Raw genomic sequence first — 22189 nt, forward strand, 5'->3', positions numbered from 1 at the left:
CTGTCTAATTGGCAAAAGTTATATGTCTGGTCCAAATGAGCATGAAATGCACCCCATAAAGATTTTTATTAGGCAATGTGAAAAACTTCACAAATTCCTGGAAAGCTGGATATTCAGAGCTGTGCGAAAGAAAGCTGATATTTTGCATAATTTGTGGAACGTGGGGAAATGTGCTCATCAGAGCAGTCTGGCAAGTGAGTGAATGTCATGGATGGCTCTTTGTTATGGGTGATCCCTCACAGAACTTGGGTGTTCTGTGGAAATAGAAGAGTTATTATCCTGACCACGTAAGCCTTTGCCAGTAGACAGCTTGGTAAAATGCAGTACGAGAAAATTAAAGCCTTTCTTTACACTTCTAAGGGTGCCAGATTTAACCTGTTAAAATACAGGATATAAAAGCTCTAAGAGCTCTTCTATAGCCATTCCACTTCTAGATTGTGAGAAAATACCACTGACATTGTTGCTTAAACTGGCTGTTAGACCAGTGTCCTTTCAGTTTTGAATCACACTTATACCACCCACATGATGAAAGTGTGTTGTAGGGCAATTGCAAAATTTTTTTCAGTTTTCTAGAGGTGTAAGTAAACCTGGGTTTATTGACTGCTTTGGGTCCCTCTGATGTGTCTTGAACCAAGTAAGAGCAGTTGTGCATCAGACTTATGCAGGGCAAAGCCTCCTGTAGGTCCCCTTTGGCACAGCTGGCTTGTAATCTAGGATAGGCAAGTATTATCACCCAGGGAGCAAAGCCTGCCATGGAAGTGGTGGGGACTGGCACAGGAGAAACTAAACCAGGGCTGCATGGCCCAAATTTAGATGTTTTGCAGGCCCTTTTTAGAAAATGTACTCATCATTCTGGTCAGTGCACAAACCACAACCTCGAGTGAGTTGTTCTGGATCCCAAGCAATTACCCTTCTCCTATAAAAAAACTAAAACATACTCCTGTGGGTGTTTTTAGACTGCTATTTTTTTTTCCCTTGGATGTGGGAAATAGGACTATCACATACCATATAGTCAGGGGGAAGAGGGATCTTGTGCATTGAGTCACTGGTGCAGTTGACAGTCATGGTGGGAAGTGACAGCAGGTGATTTTGCTGGAAGGTGGGTAGCACCTAGAAAGTCAAGCCCTGCCTTTATTGTGCTAGCTTATCTCTTGGAGCAGTTGTGTATCACCCCTGACTCTTGTGCCAGAGAGGGGCTACGTGGCATGTGGTGCACCTCTTTGGATATGGAGGAACCTGGTGTGCAGAGCTCAGTTCTCTGAATCTGATGCTCAATGTGTAAGGCTTGACAGGCTAACATTTTAAAATTTCAGTCTAAGTTGAAGAGGTAGTAGTATGTATGATGACGAGTCTGATATCTGCAAAAAAAATATGACGTTATTTCAGAGGTCTGTATTCTGATGTAATTGGTAGGTATCATGATTAGGCTGCTAATTCCTAGCTCTGCTGCTGACACGGGAGATCGTTTCAAGCAAGCCACTTCCTGTAGCAGGTACAATGCCTATTGCTAGTTTTTCCTGTTGCTTCAGGATTAATGTGGCAATCCTCATTAACGGATAATGCCATGTGCTGCTTCAGTGTCCATGCTGAACTCTTGTAGCAATTATTGGATGGTGTGGTGTTCCCTGGGCACTCAGATTGTTTGTGGATGACCAGCTTAAATGTCAGTTTTTTCTTTTAATGTATTTGTGGCATAATAGGCAAATTTGGGCTGAGAAGAAAGTGCATAAGCTAGATGTTTCTGTTAAAGCAGTTGGTGAAGAAAGGATTAGGGATGTTCTTAGGATTTATAATCCACATATATGAATGACACAGTTCAGCTTGTAGAACTTTGGTTTCATGCTGGTACTAACAAAAGCATACAGTGATTTGAAATAATTTCTTTGTGGCTGAACAGGCAGCAAATATATTTTAAAGTGAAAATTTCTATTTAGGAGCATAATGTTGTTGAAGAAAGTGGATTCTGTAGCAAAGCAATTAATGAACAGAAGAGAGACAAGCTTAATTAGGTTAATTCTGCTTGCTCAGGTTTCAAACTAGATGGTGTTTGAAATTATGACAGCAGTGGCATTTTGTTTTACAGGAGTGAGCTATGAAGGCTGGGATAGGGATATGTAAGTAAAAGATGAGGAAGAAGGTTTGGAAGACTCCAGTAAGGGGTCACAAATAATAAAAATGTTTTTGAGGAAAGTTACAGAGTAATAAAATTTAATTCGAATTACCTAATAATAAGGTAGCTTTAAGGTTGAGATACACTGATAGTTGGTTGTCGTGATTACTGTATCACAGAATTAAAGAATGGTTTAGGTTGGAAGGGACATTAATAAATATCATCTAGTTCCAACACCCCCCCCCCCCCCACCCCTCTCCTTGGGCAGGGATGCCTTTCACTAGACCAGGTTGCTCAGAGCCCCATCCAATCTGGCCTTGAACACTTCCAGGAATGAGGCATCTATAACTCTCTGGGCAAGCTGTACCAGTTCCTCACCACCCTCACAGTAAAGAATTCCTTTCAAATGTCCAATCTAAACTTGCCCTCTTCCAGTTGAAAGACATTCCTCCTTGTTCTATCATTACATGCTCTTGTAAAAAGTCCCTCTTCAGATTTCTTGTGGTCACTCTTCAGGTACCAAAAGGCTGCAATTAGGTCTGCTTGGAGCTTTCTCTAGGCTGAAATCTCAGCCAACTCTCCCACCCTTTCCTTGCAGGAGGAGAGGTTCCATCCCTCTGATCATCTTGGTGGCCCTTCTCTGGACTCACTGTAATAACATATGTACAAAGGCTGTTTCATTTCAACTGTAAAATTGTTCACAGCCTCTTCCTAGAGTAGAACAAGGGTCTGTCTATAAAGATGATCTGGGATGCTTCAAATCTGTTCTACAAGTGAAAAAGTTACATGGCAAAAGAAAGTATGGTACTGTAACCGCTTTTAAGTTGGGAGCTTATTTGTTAGCATTGGGATGGTATACTTGTAAGTAATGTTGATATGCTGTTAAAAGTTGTTAATGCAGAAAAAATGTTTACTGAAAGTATCTTATGTATGGGACCTGTAAGAATTGTTCCTTTTCATAAGTATTTTACCACGCTAACTTAAGCTTGTGTCTTGTGCTCTATCAAAATATGAAAATGGTGTACAGACCAAAACTTGGCTGTTTATGCAGGACTCTTCGGAATCACCCTGCCCCAAGTCTGATTTAGCCATGAGTTCTGATACTTACACCTCATATGTCTGAGTCATGTGGCATATAATTTCCAGATAAATTATGTGGTTATTGCAGAGCTTAGGTCTGATCTTGATGCTACTGTGCGCCCAGCCATGCGTGAGCTGGAGATGCGTGGAGCAGTGGATAAGGCTAAATGACACCGGGAAAAGTGCAAATACACTGTCGTGTTGTCCTCTTTAATCTGCTCTTGCACTTGGGAAAGGTTTTTCCTGGTGTTTGAGCTTTGCCAGCACAATTTCCGTGCAGGGAGCGTTTGGTGACGTAGAGCCGATTGCGTACTCTGGCAGGGCACTCCTAGTCTAGACACCTCTATCTTCATTTAAATACGGAAGGTGTAAGTCACCTGGAAGAAGATGAGTAATAATCTTGAAAACCAGTCACAAAGCCATCATGGCCCGCTTTTCCAGCGCTGGAGGTACTCATCACCATGGTATTGTCTGATTGGCAAATAAAGCCTGTAAGAAGCAGTATGTTTAGGTTTTTGTTATTATGACTCTTTACCACAGCAGGAAAAAGAAGTCTGCAAGGCTTGTGGTTTGGAATGGAAAAGTGAGAAGCATATTCTAAAACCACTAGATAATCAGATTTTAAAAAATCTTTTTAATTGTTGCAGCCCTAAAGCTGATTTGGGGCACTATGGGACCAATTAGGTTATTTAAACCACAGTTTCTGATCTCTATCAATTATTCTTACAGCTTGAACAGCCCAAGCCTTTAGGAAGGTCATTTTGATTAGGTATCTGTGGCTCCATTACCACCCACAGGTATGGTTACATCATTAAGGGGGTGCTTCAGTAATGACACAGTTTCTGCTTAAACTGGAGTTTAAGTCTTTAACTAGGAGACGAAAAAATTGTTGTCTCTTTCCCTAAATGCTTCCCCCCTCCCCCCCCCCGAAGGTAGAATAAAATAGACCTGGAAGACCTATTGAATTTTGCCTCCATGCACAACAAAGTATTTCCCTACACCAAACTTGTGCTCGTTTCATTGTATTTATAGCACAGGCTCTAGGGTGTGAGGGGGCTTCGTCCTGTGAGTTGAAACTGCTGTAGAGATGTTTTAGCTCATGAAGGTAGGTTTGTTTATAGAAATAATGTGTTGGTAGATCAGCTGATGCAGTTGGAGGAAAACAAGACAGATGATCTGAAAGGTCTGCATATGCAAAAGCTTGTTTAATTTTTCAGTTTTATCAGCTGACCTTTTAAAAGGTAAAGCATCTCTTTATAAGCCTTCATTCTGTTTTATACTTAGACCAACTTAGATATGACACCACTGTTTCATGACTGGCAATTCTTACAGGTTAGGATAGTAATTATATTTATGAGATATGGAATTTTCTGTGGTTTGTTCCTTGATCTGAGGTGTTTAAACAGCAGGTACTGCAAGAAGTCTGAGTAAGTATGTTTCAATACACTTTGCTTGGTGTTAAAAGACTATAGGATTTACTGAGGCATATCCAACAAGCACCCTTTTTTCCATTTAAAGCATTTAATTGCACAACTGCACGGGGTGCTGATGAAATCATTGTCTTAGTTGCACTTTAAACCCTAACAGGTAATTGTTTTGGTTTATAAACGAAGTGCAGTTGAAAAATGTTTCACTATTCACCATGAATATGTTGTACACATATATACATATGAAAAAAATGACATGCATGTGTGGAGAGGCAATATAAATAGTGTAGAGAGGCAATATAAATATAAATATAATTGTACTCAAAGTAGTAGAAATTGGACAAATACTTCATGTGTATTTTTAAATCTATAGTTCTGTATTTTCCAAGCATGGGATAATCTGCTGTGAAATTGTTTTGCCAGTTTGTCCTTCGTCCTGCACCAGGTGTGTGGCCAGTGGGGAAGAGAGATTAGGCAGCTTTCTGCTTTCCTGTCCAAGAGCTCTATTTCCTTTGAAGGTGCTGCTTTCCCTTCTGTAAAAGGGGAATGGGCCAGTGCTTCTGCTTTTCCACTGCCGGCGTACACAGCTTGGGAACAAATTACAGCCCCCAGGAAAGCAGCCTCTTACCATTCTAAATTAGAAACATATTGCTTCCCTCTGAAACAATAGGAGAAGCAAAGCAAAAATTCTCTCTTGTTTGTCCTCTACTTTACACAGTGTGTTTTTGAAACAGCCCATTCATAAGGGTCAGAGTACCTCCTCATCCATATTTGTGGTTGCATTGTTTTACGTAATGATAGTGCTTTCCATAAAACTAACAAATACTGCAGTGTTTTAGATTTTCATTTTTAGATGCTCTTGTTCAGTAGTTTACTAATGAAACTCTTGAAAGCCGTCTGTGGAGAGTGGCTCCACTTCACTGCCCTGTTTTCCAGATAGCCAGATGACGGAGAGAAAAGAAGAAATGGTGGGAACAGAAAAGCACTGTGAGCAACTTCCTAAACAGGAAAGATCAGATGTACAAAGCCAAGATCGTGCTAGTACTAGTCCGGTGCTACCAGAGTCTGCCAAATTTGCAGCACTGTAAGGCCAGTTTACTTTACGATTTTATACTTCAAAGATATGACGTAAGCTGTTTTGTTTCACTGAGTAGAAATGACATAAACTTTTAATTAACCTCTCTTTTTGTTTTATTGAGAACAAGAAAAAAGTTCCTCATAGTAGTTTTGAAACATTTTTGTGTCAAGTTACCAGGGCAGCAGGCAAAGGCAGATAATCTACCGAGTAACTTCTCAGCAAGACAGTTCTGTCTTGCAAGTAATAAGTGGACCTGAGGCGTCTGTGCAAGATGAGCTCTCCGTGGATGCCATGCATGTGTTCATAGATGAAAACGGTGAGTTTATCTAGTTGGATAATTGCAATGCATGAGGAAATTTCTAAACACTTCAGATGTCCTGGAAGGATATTTCTCTTGTCTGTTACCGGTTGCATGTTTTTCTGTGTGTGTGGAAAAAAAAAGGGCTTGGTAATTTAAAGTCAGATGAGCAATAAATAGAATTTTCCAGATCCACAAATGACCATCACAGACCTGAGCCTTACACAGTGCCTGAAGTTTATCTTGCAAACATCATCCTCAAAAGATGCTGGCTAGGCCAGAAGACAACTTCTGTCCCATCAGAAGAACCCCTGGTGTTTTCTGCCTGACTAGAGGTTTTGCACTGACCTGGCTGGGCAAAATATGACTCCTTTTTACAGTTTTGTTCTTCAGCTGGCTCAGACTGATCTCTTGGTATGGTGGTGCTTGTTGTCATTTGGAGTTGTGATCTGCTACTCCTTTAAAGAAATTAATGAGTGACCTAGTCTTTCCCCACACATATAGTTGGGATCACACTGCTCTGAAGCTATTCTTGGAATCTGAAGCTGTAGGATGTGTTTGAGCCCTGTTTAGTGCCCTGTGAGGTACTGACTCATACCTCTGAAAGACAGCTGTCCCAAAAGCCCTGTTTCCTTTAAAGTTACCTTCAAACCAGCATGGAGTGAGTTCTCACGGTACTGGGTCTGTGACCCTGGAGATACTTTGATTTTCTGCCTGTTCTTCCTGACTCTGCTGGCAGGCTATAGCTGCAGCTGTGCTGTGGCCAGAAGGGCAGCAGCTGCCAGTGGGGCAGGTGACGCAGCCTCTGGGTCAGCCAGCACCCACCCTTGGCTTTATGCTCACTCTGCAAACAGGGAGGAGCTGTGGTTGCACTTGTAGCAGAACTTTTTGCTGCTTTGTACCTCCTGACCTCACCTTTGGGAATGGAAAGAGGGAAATATGATTTCACATTTTATGGTGAACTCTACAAATTGATGTGCTTTGTGTTTAATTTACATGCCTTTTAATTTTTTACTGAGACTTCTGTGTTTTGATTTTTCTCAGGTTTTCAGTTGTTCAAATGTTAATTTGCTTTCTGAAATCTAAAATGAGCCTAATGCACAGACTGAAAAATATATATTTATAAATGTGCCTGATGTAGAATGTGTATTTTATAAATTTTTTGTGTACACATATGATTGCATCACTGAACTGATATTTTCCCCCTCTGTATTTTCTGAAGGGGAAATCAAATCCTGCTATTTAAAAGCTGGCTGTCAGAAAGAAGGAAATTTTAGACATCAGCTATCAAATTGTGATTGTATTTCAAATGCTCAGTAAGTAAGCCCTTATTTTTAGAAACGTTGAAAATTTTAATTGCTGGAAATGATGAAACTGTAGCTGTGAAAGATGCATATGAAGGGGAGTAGTGGTGAATAAATGTGCTAACCTTTTCTAGAGAAGTCAAAGTGGAAAATTTTTTTTGCTTTCTGCTAAAACACTGACAGCTTTATAAGAATATAGGATAGAAAAAGTGAAAATGAAAATCAGAACTATGCACTTGGTTTTATTTATTTTCTGGGAATAGCCAAAGTCAAATGTAGCTATTATAAATGAAATTGTAAACAAAGTAAGTGGGACTGTCCCACCAACCTTGTCTTGTTTGCTTCCCATACCTGTTGCATTCTTTACAAATTTTTAGTGCTGTCTGTATCAGTCATTGACCTGTGGATTCTAGCAGCAGAGCCTTTCAGCTTGCATTAAATCTCTAATGATAATTTGCTGCTGCAAGGATGAGCTGATCCAAACAATTTTCTTTTTTTGAAATTTCTTTTTGGAATGATCCATGTAAATCCTGTATTTATTACTATGGTTTCCAGACTCTTCCATGTAATCTGTTGTTTGCATATCTGTAAAAAGACTTGTAGCTATTCGTAAGTATTTCAATAAAATAATTTTGGTTTTCATACAGAATATGAAATATTTCACAGAATTTTAGAGAATTTGGAGAAGTTGAGTGAAGGAGTGAGAATCGCCTTTTTTTAATAGCAAGCAAATATTGTTCTTCGAGTGTTTGGTTTCAGTGGAGGTTTTTGAAAAACCTTGGAACCATGTTAAAAAGAGCTTTAGCATTTTAGTTAGAATGCTAGTATGAGAGACATGAGAATAATGCTTTTATTTGTCAGTGGGCAAAGAGTAAAAAAATAAGAAAAAATTGAATAGTAGAAATAATCTGTCTGTTTTTAGCAAAATAGCCCCCCCCCCACCCCACCACCATCCTGGTGGAGTTCAGTTTTGACCTAAAAAATCAAACATTTTAATTGGATTCTATTTATTTCTTGCAACTTTCTTCGTTTCACCTTGCACAGAGCACTCTTCTGCTCCTTCTTCCTCTAACTATGAATTTGAATCTGTCCTAAATTCAGAAATAGTTTTCTGTCCCCTGACTTTTTTTTAATCAAAGAAGGACCATCTTCCTTCTCATGTAAGAAGTAATGCAGGATCTGCCTTTGTTAGATGCTTATGTGACACCTCTGTCTTGGTTTACAGACCTTAAAGGGATGAGGTTTATTTTTAAGGGGTCCACTCAACCACGTTAACAAAAGCAAGTTCAGATATTCTTTACAGGCATGTAATGTATTCTTTACATGCATGTAATTTCTTAAGATGAGCACCTTTGCTGGAAGTCTCAGAGTAAAGTGATAGTTCAGACCAGGGAATGGAACAGATCAGCAAAGAGAAGTGTGTTCCCAGGACTGTTTCTTTGTGGGGAGTCAGTGGGAAGCCAGACCATGAGCTTTTCCAAGAAGAGAGCAGCATGAAAGAAAGTGCAAAGTAGAAGTTAATATGAAAAATGAGGAAAGGGGACAAGGAAGCTTGAAGTATGCTTAAGCTGGTGTTTGCAGGGGCAGTCTGTAATGTCTAGGCCAGAGAGATTAGTGAGAGCTGTTTGTTCAGTGGGCAGTTTCTACCATCTGTGAGTAGATTGAAGCACAGGAAGGAAGGAGTTTTTGGTTTTTGTTTTTTTTTTTCAGGTGTTCACTATCAAGTAGTTTTGTATTTAGACAATATGGAGCACTTACAGCATATAGAAAATGGAAGTGCAAACCTGCTTTAAGGACAATACAGGAATGATGCATCTTTCTCTCTCCCCTGTCCCCACCTGCAGGCTTGCTCATCAGTTGTGTCAGGTTACTTTCTTTTTTGCTTTTTAAAGATAAACCAAATAATCAGTGAAGGAAAGGTTATTATTGAAGAAAAAGGCAAATAGGATTAAAAAAAGCACGAGGTGCAATCAACAAGTGCTTCACTTAATCTCTTCTGTTTGTCTGTCTGGAGAGGGTCCTTAACAAAAACTATTCCCTTGAGGGTGGGCTCTCTCTGGAGATGTTCATCGTAAGAGTAGTCCATACCAACAGGAGATGCTGCTGTTATGGAAGGTTATTAGAAAAGAGATACGGAAAGCACCTCTGAGATGAACATGACTTATCTACCAGCCCATGAAAAAGTTAACTAAGGAGAAGACAATGATTTTGACAGTACAGCTTCATGAGCAATTGAAATGGTGCAGAAACAACCAATAGCTTTAGGCTTGTTATCTGAATTCATTAATGAGACATCCAAATTAGATTTCATGTGTCAAGAGATGCAGGAGAAAACTAATGCCTAGCCAAAAGAGGTGTCATCCTCCTTTCATAGGAGGGGTGGATTTTTGGTCTCATGGAGCCCATATTTCAGAATTTAGAAAAAGCACAGACAGCAATAGAAAGGTTTGCTGTAGATGTATATGAGTTCTTAAAACACTTATCACCAATCACGCTTGCTTTATACTGTTAAGATTAAGCAGCTCCTAAGGGGAAAATATGAAACTGAGTTGAGCAAGTGGAGTAACCATGTGGATTTGAATGGACTGTGCCCTGATGTGCTTCTTTATGAGAAGAATTGACCCAGAACAAGAGGCCTCTTGCTTTGTGGGTGTTGTGAGAGGCAGTAGACCTGTTGCTAGTGTTTAGGAGCTGTGATGCTTCTGGGATGCTGCAGTTGTGAAAGGGGAAGGAATTTTGACTGGGGAGGGTATGAACTGTTGCTGGTTTGTCAAGAGTAAAGTAATTGCCTTATGAGTTGGCCATAGGTAACTATCTTTTAATAGTGTTATGCAAAACTGAAGTAGATGTTTAAATATTACTCAAAAGTTCTAAACTTTAGGGCAAACTAATTAATGTTCTATGATCTTCAATTCAAATTCTAACTTTCTATTTCTGTCTATTGAGTCCTACTATTGTCTTCTCCATTTGTAGGCTTAAGCATTTCACATCAAATTATTAGGAACTGAAATTAAAGTAGTATTCCTATGGCCCATTTTATCTTCTTGGCATAGTATCTGAAATTAATCTCTCACAAATAATTCACTGTCACAGAAGTGAGGATGTGTTAGGTTTTATTTTTCTTCTTTGTTTTTGTGTGCTTCCTGCTTTTCATTTGCTTAGGAAGGGCTGGATGGTTAACAATGGATTGCAATGTGTCAGAGAAAGCAGATGTCCAAATCTGGAGGAGTCTGTGATTTCTTCCTTCAGACACTCCTTGACATTGCAGGCAAAACTGTTAAAGGGAATAGACTTTGTCTTGTCACCTCTTTTTGGTTTTGCAGTGTTATGAGATGTTCTTTGGAGTATTCTCAAGTTTATAAATATTAATATATATTCCATCAGTTTCTACTTTTTGTCTTTGTTTTTGGTTTTTTAGCTTTATTGTTGGCTTTTTCAGCTATAGTAGTTGTTCCTACTATTACCTGGACCTACAGTCCTTGTCGTGAGAAATTTTCAGAGCTTCTTAAATGTAATATAAACACTTCCAAAACTTTGCCTTAATTCTATTAAAGGTTAGTGAAAATCAGAATTTTTTCAGATTATTTCTGGACTTGGTTCTTGCCAAATTGTCTCTCATTTGTCTAGCAGTCCAGCTTTTAAAATATTTGAAGACCTAGCCAAGTTAAATCTTGCAGAGGTTTATATGTTTTAATTATCACCAAAAGTAGGTAATTCCTATTCCATCATAATCTCCACTTTGATGGGTGATTCTTGTCACTGAGTTTGGTGAATTATTTAAACATTGGCAGGACTAATCAAGTCCCCAGTTATTGTCAGTGTAATTACCCTGACCCACTTTTGTCTGTTGGCTTGCCAACAGCACCTCTTGCCAGCAGTCCCAGTTGAATGGGTTCCCTGCTGAACTAATTGCATCTAAATTTGATGCTCCCATTACTCTGCCAATTTCACCTGTAGCCATAAATTGCTTTGTGACAAAAAGTACAAACTCTATTCCCAGCTCATGTATCATGTTAGAAATTAGTGCAAAAAGACCATTTGAACCAATTCTGAAGTGAGTCACCAAGACATGTGATGGAGCCTGGCTTTCTTGGAGGTGGCTGAACAGAACACCTGCTTGCCCTGAGTCTTGGTGATGTGGTGAGACAAAGCCATCACTCCAAACACCCTTCTTTCCTCCTCCTTCACCTAGATTTATATGCTGAGTGCTGTATTTTAAGGAATGTCCCTTTGGTCAGTTGGGGTCAGCTGTCCTGGCTTTGTCTCCTCTCAGCTGCTTTGCACCCCCAGCCTCCTGACTGATGGGGTGCTGTGAGGAGCAGAGAAAGCCCTTGGGGCTCTGTGTAAGGGCTGCTCAGAAACAGCTAAAGCATACCTGTGTTATCAACACCATTTCCAATACAAATCCAAAACATAGCTCCATAATACCAGCTACTATTAAGAAAAGTAACTCTGTTCCAACCAAAACCAGTACAAACAGAAAAAATAATTACCTAGCTCTTAGCAAAAAGCACTTTTATCTGAGGTGGAGATTCTCCTTGTTGTGTGACACTTGAGCTTTCATTTGGAAACTTGCTCTATAACTTTAAAAAAAATATTCCAGTTTGAGCCTTATCCTGCTTTCTTGGTCATGTATCTTTTAATTTACCTGTAAAATTATTAAAACTTTTTGTAGGATAAAATTATATTCATGTGTGTTTCATTACTACACGTGGCTCAACCATACCAGTACAATAACGCATCCATATTGCACTTTCCAGACATGTTCTGTCTGAGCAGTTGATCCTCTGAACTCCTCACTTTTTTCAGATGAGGCTCTGACACTGAAACCAGGCTTCTAAAAAGCTATATTATAGCCAAAATGTTTTGCAATACAAATAGAGGCCTCCATTTAAAACAATTGCTAAGATTTTTTTGCTTGTTTTGAGAATAATTTTAATTTTGGTATCACTGGGGCCAAAAGTTTTAAAATAAGTATTTGCAGCAAAGTAGTGGCTAATAAGTACTAAAAAAATAATTTAAGGTACAGCTGTCAGTACAGCTGCAGAGTGCTGGTGTTTCTGGCCCTGGGCAAAACAGAGAATGTCAGATCAGTGAGCTAACTTATTTGATTTACATTCTCACCCCAGAATAAGCTGCTTGAGTGTATTATACTATATGAAAGTCTATCTGAATGACTTAGTGGTACTATATGTCTCCTTCATAAATCCGCTAATACTTAGTATGTTCACTGCTGGAAAATTCCCTGAACTTTTGAAGTTATTTCTCACAGGAGAGAGTAGATTTTTTTTCTTGGTGTTTCAAAATGTTTTAGAACATGACCAAAAATGTATCACTAAAGCATCTTTGTATTTTTCAGCAAGGTGACCCAAATAAAACAATCCCCCACTGCTCTTGTAACAAGCTGCTGAATCTTAAAACATTTCTTAATGCTGTTTGTCAGGTTGTGCAGTTCTGCAGCTGAGCATGTTTTGAAATGGATGTGACAAATATTACAGAGTTCTCTTTGGGATTCAGTGGTTTCAGATGAGCTGCTCCCCTGGGCATAGAGCTGCTTGAGCACAGAAATGAGCAGGGGGTGTGCACTGAAAATGGTAATAATGTTTGTGTTGTAATGAAGCAATGGATTTTTCTGAAAAGTACTCTTTACAAACTCACTAGCATTTTCCAGATAGCTTGTAAGGGGCAGGAGGAAACCCTTGCGTTAAGCTTGGCCAGTTAAAATCCTTTCCTTTATTTGTGTAGGGGTTTTTAGCCCTAGTTTCATTGAACATTAGGCAGTGTTTTCAACAGAATGAGACTCAGAGGTGAGAGGGGACCATGCTGCCACATGATGGCAGCAAAATCCTGCTCAGGACTAGGAGCTTATGGAGTGCTTTTTGTGTTGGGGCTGGTTTCTCTTCTATACCCTGCCCTCCCATAAGGAGAGCAAAAAGGAATGTTTTAAAGTATGTTGGAGATAACACAACTGTGGAAGCTATTAATGCACTAATTCCAATAAGGCTGCATCTTCTCAAAATGCATCCTCTAGTTTATTAGCTAACACATACTGTTTGTTTTTAAAGTTTTTAGTATATTTATCTTTGCTTTGAAATGTATTAGGCTTGCAAATTTCAGTTTACATGCTTATTAGCAACATAAAAGTATCTGAATACTGGAAAGTAAGAGTGTACTGAATGGACCCCATTCTTAACATTTGAGTAAGAAGGCATTCATCACTTCCTGCCTTCATATTGACCACAGTGCCTTTGGGAACGTGCTTTACAAGGCCTTTCAGTCCATCTACAGTAGCTGACTTAATATGTACCACTACTTGTTTTGCAGTCTATTGCAACACAGCAACAGTGATCTCTTTCCTGCCTATTATGTCATTATATCACTACATCCAGCTTTCACATTCTGTAAACTCAGTCTGCCTTATTGTTGTTAGGGGTGTTATTTTTGCTAGTTAAAACAAATGCCAAAAATTGTCCCCAAATCCTGTAGTAAAATGTGTATAAATACACATTTGTACTACTAGCAAAATATGAATATTTAAGAGCGATTTAATCTTTAGCTTGAGCTGCCATCAGATGTAAGCACTGAAGAAAGTTAAGATGCACGTTTTGAATTAATTTTACACTTCATGAAGCTGCTAAAGGCTTACCAAAAAAAGTGAAGAATGGTTCCTCTGAGTTTTTTCTTTCTCCTGTGATTGGATTTGTCACATAATGATCCACTGCTAATGCAGCTATTACTGGCATATTTCAATCTTCTTACATGCTCTGAGATGCTTTTTAGTGTAAGTCTTGTTATTTGATTATTTGGGAACTGTAAGCCATCATTTTCTTAAAAGAAGCAACGTCCACAATTTTAGTGGCTCTTAGTGTCAGTCTTGAACTGTGCTGTACTCTGGTCAGATTGGTGCTGGCAGCTTTCTAGTGGAGACCTAATGAGCAACATCAGTTCAGACAGCTTGAGCCACAAATTGACTGTTTTGAAAGAGCACAAGGGTATGGGTGTGTTGAGTTCCTGCTGTGTTGTCAGCACTGGCTGGGTCTTGTACAGCCACATTGCTCAGGTTCAGTGCTTTTGGGTGCCCCTCAGACCAGTACTCCAGAAACAAATGCTTTTTGGATGTGCAGGAGGAGACTTCCAACTCTGAGCTGCCTTCTGGCTCTTTACAGCTGTAATTGGTTACCATCACCTGTGGGCAGTATTTTAGGGAGTATTACAAACAGCTTTCAGCTGTATTATTTATTATCATTATGGATATTTATTGCACACTGTACGCTCTGTAGTGAGCCAGACAGCTGTCTTCAGGCAGTCCAGTGCGATCTTTCTGGTTTTTAGCATGTGAGGACCTGTCCTTTCTCCAATATGCAAGTTAAAATGAAATTTAACCAAGACCTGCAAAACAGCTTTGTTAACAGGTAATTTTTTGTGGTGTGCCTGCATAATGAACTTATGGGGGGGTTCAGACCCAAGGCAAGCTAATCCTAACAAAGGGGATGATTTAGGCTGGATTATGTTTGAATGGCTTGGGCCAAGTTGTCGGTGGTGTAAGGCAACAGGCTAAACAGAGAGGGAGAAGGAAGATTTTTCCAGCACTGTGTGGTTATACTGAAACATTCTATGTGTTGTATGATTGCTCCCCTACCTTATGCTTACTGAGTGTTCTTACAAAATGGGATTATGAGTGAGAAAAAAAATTCCTGGTTTCATACCCAATTATCAGTAGAGGGTGCTATGTTGCTTTTAAATTTGACCTGTATAGGTTATATGTTTATCAAAGATATTTTTAGTTAATAATTTGTTATTAAAAATTTAGTTCAATTATACCTTTGCTTACATTAGCAGTGCAGTTTCCTGTGATAGATCTTGATAATATTAATTTGATTCTGCAAATGAACAAATTTTGTGTTTAGCAAGATTCTGTGTTATACTGCGATCAGCTCCATTATAATGATTTTATGATTAGAGAGTGTTTGTTCCTATTTATATATGGTAATAAATGTATAGAATCTAATTTACAGGCTTACAAAAACACAAACACCATCATTGCATTTCTTATTGGTGTTTGCTGTCAGTATGATAGCAGTGCCATCAGATGAGATGTACAGTTTCTAAGTAGCTGTGCAAGCAATTCATCTTTGGGGGTAGCAAGTGAATGTCAGAAGGAGGTTATGTGGAAAATAGGGATAAGGAAGACAAAAGCAGCAAACAGGAGCTGAAGGAAATGGAAGATCAGGAGGGAATCAGAAGGTACAGAGAAATGAAGCTGATGACTGCCAGATGACAGATTCTGATTTTGGAGTTGTTGCTTTACTAGCTCTGCCTTCACAACTTCTCTGCCCAAATTGCTTTTTGAGACTTAGGAAGTTTCTGACTCTTCCCCATGGTCAGTGTCCTGGCTGCTTGTGGTCTCCTCTGCTGCTTTTTGAGAGGCGCAGTTATGGTTTTTTAATGTAAACACAAAACAGACTATGGGCACTCTTGGCTTTTTGGTTAACTTCAAGTCTGGTGGGAGATGATTTATCTCCTAGGTTTATTCTTGGAAGAAGCCTTATTAGTTAAAGATTTTTGATTTCTGAGAACTGGTAGACTCCTTTGGTATTCTGTTCCATCCATCTGTCCTTCTGCCATTTCTGTTTTTGGTGAATTTGGGATTAAAGATGTGGTCTGATCTCAAAATACTTTTGGATTTTATGGAAAGACAGCTAAAGATGCAGCAATTTAGTGAAGATTGACTCTTCATTTAGGAAGGCGTGACCACTGTTTTATTTCCCTGCTTTTTTGTTGAGTCACCTTTTGGGCAGGAATTCCTAGTACTCCTGCATAGCCTGGGCTAAATTTGCCTTCTTCCTGCTGTGAACAGGGAGACTCAGGGTTGCACCCATAATGACAAGGAATGGGACAGCTCATCCTGAGGAAGCAAACAAAAAAATCCCTTGCCTTCCTTCTGACTGGACCAGGTTGTTCTGTAGTCCATATCTGTGGGAATCTTATTCCTGGAGACATTCCTCAAGGCTTCCTCCACTTTCTTCCTGCTTAAATCTTTTGGTTGTGATCCAGGATCTTGGATGTGTGCCCATCTCTTTTGTACAGTTTTGTTAATAACTGTTGACAAAGGAGATGAGTGATACAGAGCCTGCCTTGTGGCTGGGACATCAAGTGGATTGTGGTGGACCACCTTCTCATTTGCTAGCACTGTCCAAAGGGAGCATGACAGCTTTCCTGACTCTCTGGAATGGATCATGCTGCTGTCTGTAGCAGGAGGAGTGTGGAGTGCAGAGGAAGCCATTAGGGTCAGGAGCATTTCTGCTCAGCTGAGAGTTCTGCTGGAGTTGGCAGATGGTGAATAGCATGTCTGGAATTCAAGTTTGATAGCAGTCAAGGCTTTTAAAACATAAACTATCTGGCTCAGAGCCAGAGGCAGGATGGCTTCTCTGCTGACATCCCAAGGCTGATAGTGTTCCTGTTGGTCCAGGCAGAGCTGTCAAATCCTGGAGGGGAGGAGAGAGAGTGTGCATTTCAACCTGTTGGTGTGACACTTCAACCCTTCTTTTAAGTAATCCAGACATTGAGCTGCATTCCAGAACAATGCTAGCCACTGCAGCTGAAGTTAAAAGCCAGTCATGTGCAGGACAACCACAATTTTAGCACTTTAACAAGGGTTACCTAGGAGCTTTTGGGAACTGGCAACCAAAGGAAAGGGAAGTTGAGTTAACTAAAATTAATACAGTGCCTTTGGGGCAAATGTAGGATATGCAAGAGGAGGGTTTTAATCTTTGCACTGCCATAGGCTTCCTGGCTGACTGTAGGCAGATTGCTCTAGTTTCTTCCTGCTTGACTTTATGCAAAATAAGAACAACAGATATTGACTACATTGCATGAGCACTTAGGTGCTTTCACCTCATGTAGATACGAAAGTAAAGAGCCCAAGGCAGGTATCCAGAGGCAGTGGGGCAATGAGCTTGGAGCAGAGTGCCTGATGTATAAATCCCATTTGGAAAAGAATTAGAAAGAAGTATTCAAATTAGATCTCTTCCCCAAGTAACAATTATTTCATTTCAATAAAGCTGTCTCTGAAACCCAGTCAATCAGATCATGGTAACACCATTTCTGCAACCCAACAGGCACTGCTGCTCTAAGTGCAGATTTTTGCAAGTGTTTTGGTGCTGTACTACAACAGAAAACAGTAAATGTGAGGAAAAACAATAAATAGTATCTTGCTTAGGACCCTCCCAGGGTGAGTTTACACTCAGTACACGGGGGATGTCTGAACTAGCCTTATGTGAATTAGCTCATGTATTATTATCTTGTTAGGGCAGAAGGAAATTCTTGTAGCCTGAATTCTCAGCAGGGTAAATCAGTACTCACTGAATTCAGTGCAGGTGAAACCAGGCTTAGTTTGGTACCTAAGTGAGCTCGTTGGAAACTATTCTGGGATCTCTGCAGTATCTACTTTGCAGTTTTGCTCTGTAGATGTGCATCTCTAAACTTAAATTGTCAATGGACAGAAAAAGGCACTTCTGAAGTGTGATTCCTTGAGGGTGTTCATCTCAGAATGAGAAAAGCTGTGATACAGAAGTATCTGTTTCTCTGTGGTGGATGTAGTAAATCAAGTGTATCTGAATTTGGGTGTTGACTGCTTTGTGGATCTGTGCTAGATTTCAGATATGAAGGTGGAAGGTTCCCAAGTCCTGTGAGACAGCCAATAGTGTAATTACAGGCTTTCTTCTGTAATATTTCAGAATGGTTAAGAAAATATTGGTGCTTAAAACAATCTCTCCTGTCCTCTTGCACAGTGAAATACAGTTCAGCTCCTCCAGTACTACCACTTCAGAGAGCCAAGAACCATTGTCTGGGGATCAAGCAGCCAGCGCGCTTCAGCAGCAGCTCCTGCTGATGGTGGCCAGAAGGACCCTTTCAGAAAACCCACGGGTACATTGTTACATCTGAGTTTCTAGCATCTTGATGAACTGCTCAATAAACAAATGCTGCAGGCTTGTTCCTGGGACAATTTTGTTGATTTTGCTATACTGCTTTTCCTGGTATTGCTCATGTGGGAGAAGATGTGTTTTATGTTGATGGATGCAACTGAGCTGTTTTCTACTGACACTGAGTAGTGTCCTGGGGGACTATTTCAAGACTGTCACCAAAAAGGTTCATCTTCTATCTTCAACCATATTTCATTTGGAGGAGGAGACATCTGTTAGGATTTTAGACACAACACCAGATTTTAATAGTATGAAGTGTTTATTCCAGATTCATTGCTGTCATAGAACCTCATGTCTGGTTTCACTTTTCTGAATTGGGCAACCAGACCTCTGAATGTTTGCTGTGGAATGTTGAAGCCACCTCCTTAATGAAGCTAGTAAAAGAAAAAGGCCCTCAGACTTCAGTTTGCATGGTCTTATGTGGACATGAACTTCACAGTGTTTGGAGTCTGTGACTTAGGGCTATAATCTGTTTATAAAATTCCTTATTGTAATACCTTTGACTTTCTCTCTACCATGGCAAATTCTAGTTTGGTATTTATGAATAACAGTAAAATGACAGTTAATTGCCTTTCATCTTAGATTTCACACCGGAGTGTTAAGCTAGAAGTAGCTTGCGTAAAGGAACTATTGTAAACTAAAAATCAGTAAATTGTCCCAAATAATGTCTTTCATATTTGGACAGTGTCTTCCATCTAAAGGCTCTGATGTTTTCCAGATATTTATAGTCTTGTGAACTGCCTGTATATTAGAGAACAGTTGTCACTTTTTCTTTCTCTTTTAGGAAGACTGCTCCTCAAGGTCATATTGGCAAATTTGAAGCCAGGCCAGGCAGTAATTTCAGAATGTCCTGGTTTCTGAATTTTTTTTCTTAAACATGAAATTCTGAACCTACATAAGTCAGGAAAAGCATTGTCATTGATTTCAATGAAGCTAGGGCTTCAGGCTGTTACTGACACCATATAAATTTATGAAGTGAATTTTTATAAGCCCTTTCTTGATAGGAGAAACAGACTCGAGTAACTTTCTCAGGGCTAGTCAGAGAGTTTCCCAAATCCAGCTCAAAAATCTGACTCCTGCCTAAGCACTACAAGACACACAGATGATTTCATCCAAAGGTTACAGTTCCTCAGGAGCCAAAATGTTCACTTATGCACTCAGCTAAAGGTGTGTTAGGCTATTCTGGGGACTCAACGATCAGATCCTTGGGTGTTTTTAGTGAACTCTCTGCCACTGTTTTGATTTTTTTATCTAGTTGTGGCGAGCAATATACATTAGATGTGTGAAGTTAATGACTGCAGCAGACTGAGTTTTACTTTACTTTCTGTTGGGTAATAGGACCCAAGAGAAACAAAACTGTGCCAGTATTAGCAACTGTAATATTTTAAAACATATTTTTTTCTTTAAAAATGCCTCAACCCTATGTTTAAGTTACTTTTTAAAGTAGTAATAAAAATATTAAAATTTGGACTACATAAACTATTTGCAGATTTTAAAGTCAGCATAGTGAAAGGATTGCAGTTGGTCTCATGGCTTTTAAGTTGCTTAGAATTGTTAATAAAGGAAAGAATGCCAAATAGCCCAGCATCCCCTTGCATGTTTCAGTGCTCAGAAATATGAGGGATTGTCCTGCACTACTAGCAGTTGAGCTCCCTGGCCCTGCATGGCTGTACACTTTTAGTCAATTGGAGGCATGAGATAAAATGCCTAAACTTGAATTTCTTTCTCCAGAGCTTATGCTAGCCTGTTTCACCTCGTGTTTGCCAGCAGACTGAGGATATCTGAATTGTTTCCCAGCTGATGCACAGTAATACATTGTCATGTGTAAACTCTGTGTAAAATTCCTGTTCCTGGAAAGGGAAGATTAGAAATTATTCCAATATTCTGAGAAAAAAAAGTAACAATTCCTATGTGCAGGTGGACAGGTTGTTTAAAAAACTGTGCTTTGCTAACAGTTATGATTCTAAAATCTATTGCTTCACACAGAAATCCCCTGCCCTGACTAGGAATTTTAATCTAACATAAATAGCTCTAATGTCGACATTACCTAGAGTTCCATAATAAGTATATTTATTGATTAATTATCTTTAAGGAGGGGCAGGTAAAAGGCTGCCTAGGAGGAGATTGAAAACCATTGGATTTCACAGTAATTTGAAATCTCAAATTCGTTTACTTGGAAGAAAAATGATTGATTATTCCCTCTCTATAACATTAGTAATGATCTACTTTGGAAAAAATCACTGCTTCACAGAGATTTTTTTTCATCTATTGTCTAGCTTTGCAGGCTTGGCTGATGGTCTCCAGATAGTTGGAGGGGAGTTGTATAGAAGAGTTGGAAAAAGCCTTAGAATCTGGGAAAAGCAATATTCAAAAGGGTGGATTTCTGGTTATGATGGTATGATTAGAGACTCTCAAATTAGTGCTGTTTATGCTATTTGTGCTTCTTTGCAATTTTTTCTCCTCCTCTTGCTGTATTCAAAGCATCTCTGGAAAGATAAACAAAGATTTGTTCTGGAAGAAAAGGTGATAAGTCACACCTCTAGACTTTAAGGCCTACTTATTTTTTAATTTTTTTATTTAAAATGTAGGATTTGTCCTGTCATGTATTTATATTGTGCTGTAATTAGCCTGATACATGGGAAAATCTTCTAAAAGAAACTTCAGACATGTACTGGATCTGGACTAAAAAATAATTACTTTTTAAATGAATATTTAGTATTACTTTTTAAAGCATATTGTTACTATTGAGCTCCATAAATGATATAGCTTCTATGCATCTGCAACAATTATGCTGGTGTGATATTTTTGTTTCTAATTTAAAATTAAGGAAATAAATATGCTAATATGCTCCCACTACCCCTTTTAGTAAAAAAAAAAAAATCTGATACTTCATGTATATTTGGCCTTTTAGACTCCTGTTTTGCTTGCAGCTGTGTGAGAGAGTTTTGTGTATTTCTCATTTGTTTTTATAGCAGCCCAGCCAGGACCCTGAGGATTCATGTTCTTCAGCACAACGGAAGCTGAACAGGCAGTTTTACAGATTTGTTATATTCCCTGGCAAGTGGATTAAAGTCTGGTATGATCGTCTTACCTTGTTGGCATTATTGGACCGGTAAGCTTTTTCTTTTAAAGCTGCTCTATGTAGTGTTAGGGTGGGTGGCTCTTCATGTCCATAGAGCAGTGCTGACCACTAGAGAAGGAGGATACAGGTTGAGTAGATAGATGTGTTTTTGCTTTAAGTTCAGGGTTGGTCTCGGTGGTTCTTGCTACCCTTTGTCTTCAGGTAGAGACTTTGATTCATGTGAGAGCCAGGCTTGTAGACTAGTCTGTAATTTGACTCAGAGATGTTATAGATCCAATGATTTCTGATGAGAAAATCAGTAGTAGAAAGGTCCCAGGATACTGTAAACCAAGTACTCCAATGTTTAAAAAAAGAAAATGATTTATAGAATGGTATTCAGGTGAAGAATTTTTTGAGCTGCTGCATCTGTTCCAGTTCAAGTTTATTTGTCTCTGCTTCTGTTGGGGGTGCTGTGCCATATGGGTTAGCATGGGCTCCACAGCAGAAATTTCAGATGGCAGTTTTACCTGATGCAGAAATCAGGCTGCATGTCAAGGAGCTTTTTAGTCCAGAGCAGATATTTACTCATCTATGGTGTCTTATCTCTATGTTTCAATTGCATGGAAATCTTTTCTGCTGATAAGTTCTTTTGTTACAGCCTGAATATTGACAGTGTTTTTTATCTCAGCTTCCATGTTCCAACAGAACAGATAAAACAAATAAAACATCAGATGACAAATTTGGTCTTTCATCCAGTTCTTTGCTGTCAGATGTATATTTTTCATTAATGGAACGCCTTATTTCCTCATTTAAAGGTGTTTGGGTATTTGATTTTATTTGTAATTGTTC

The 22189-nt window shown here is 39.2% G+C and overlaps 1 protein-coding gene across 1 annotated transcript in view; it reads left to right on the forward strand.

Annotated features, from left to right (window-relative positions):
• PCNX2 (pecanex 2) overlaps positions 1-22189 on the forward strand; it is a 153628-nt gene that overhangs the window by 16136 nt on the left and 115303 nt on the right. Inside the window, exons 6-10 of the mRNA XM_053972346.1 lie at positions 5554-5701; positions 5866-6011; positions 7216-7309; positions 18088-18223; positions 21252-21391. Coding sequence (XP_053828321.1) covers positions 5554-5701; positions 5866-6011; positions 7216-7309; positions 18088-18223; positions 21252-21391 — 664 coding nt within the window. The remainder of the gene's footprint in view (positions 1-5553; positions 5702-5865; positions 6012-7215; positions 7310-18087; positions 18224-21251; positions 21392-22189) is intronic.

The sequence above is a fragment of the Vidua macroura genome, chromosome 3, assembly GCF_024509145.1.
Source record: "Vidua macroura isolate BioBank_ID:100142 chromosome 3, ASM2450914v1, whole genome shotgun sequence".
Classification (NCBI taxonomy): domain Eukaryota; kingdom Metazoa; phylum Chordata; class Aves; order Passeriformes; family Viduidae; genus Vidua; species Vidua macroura.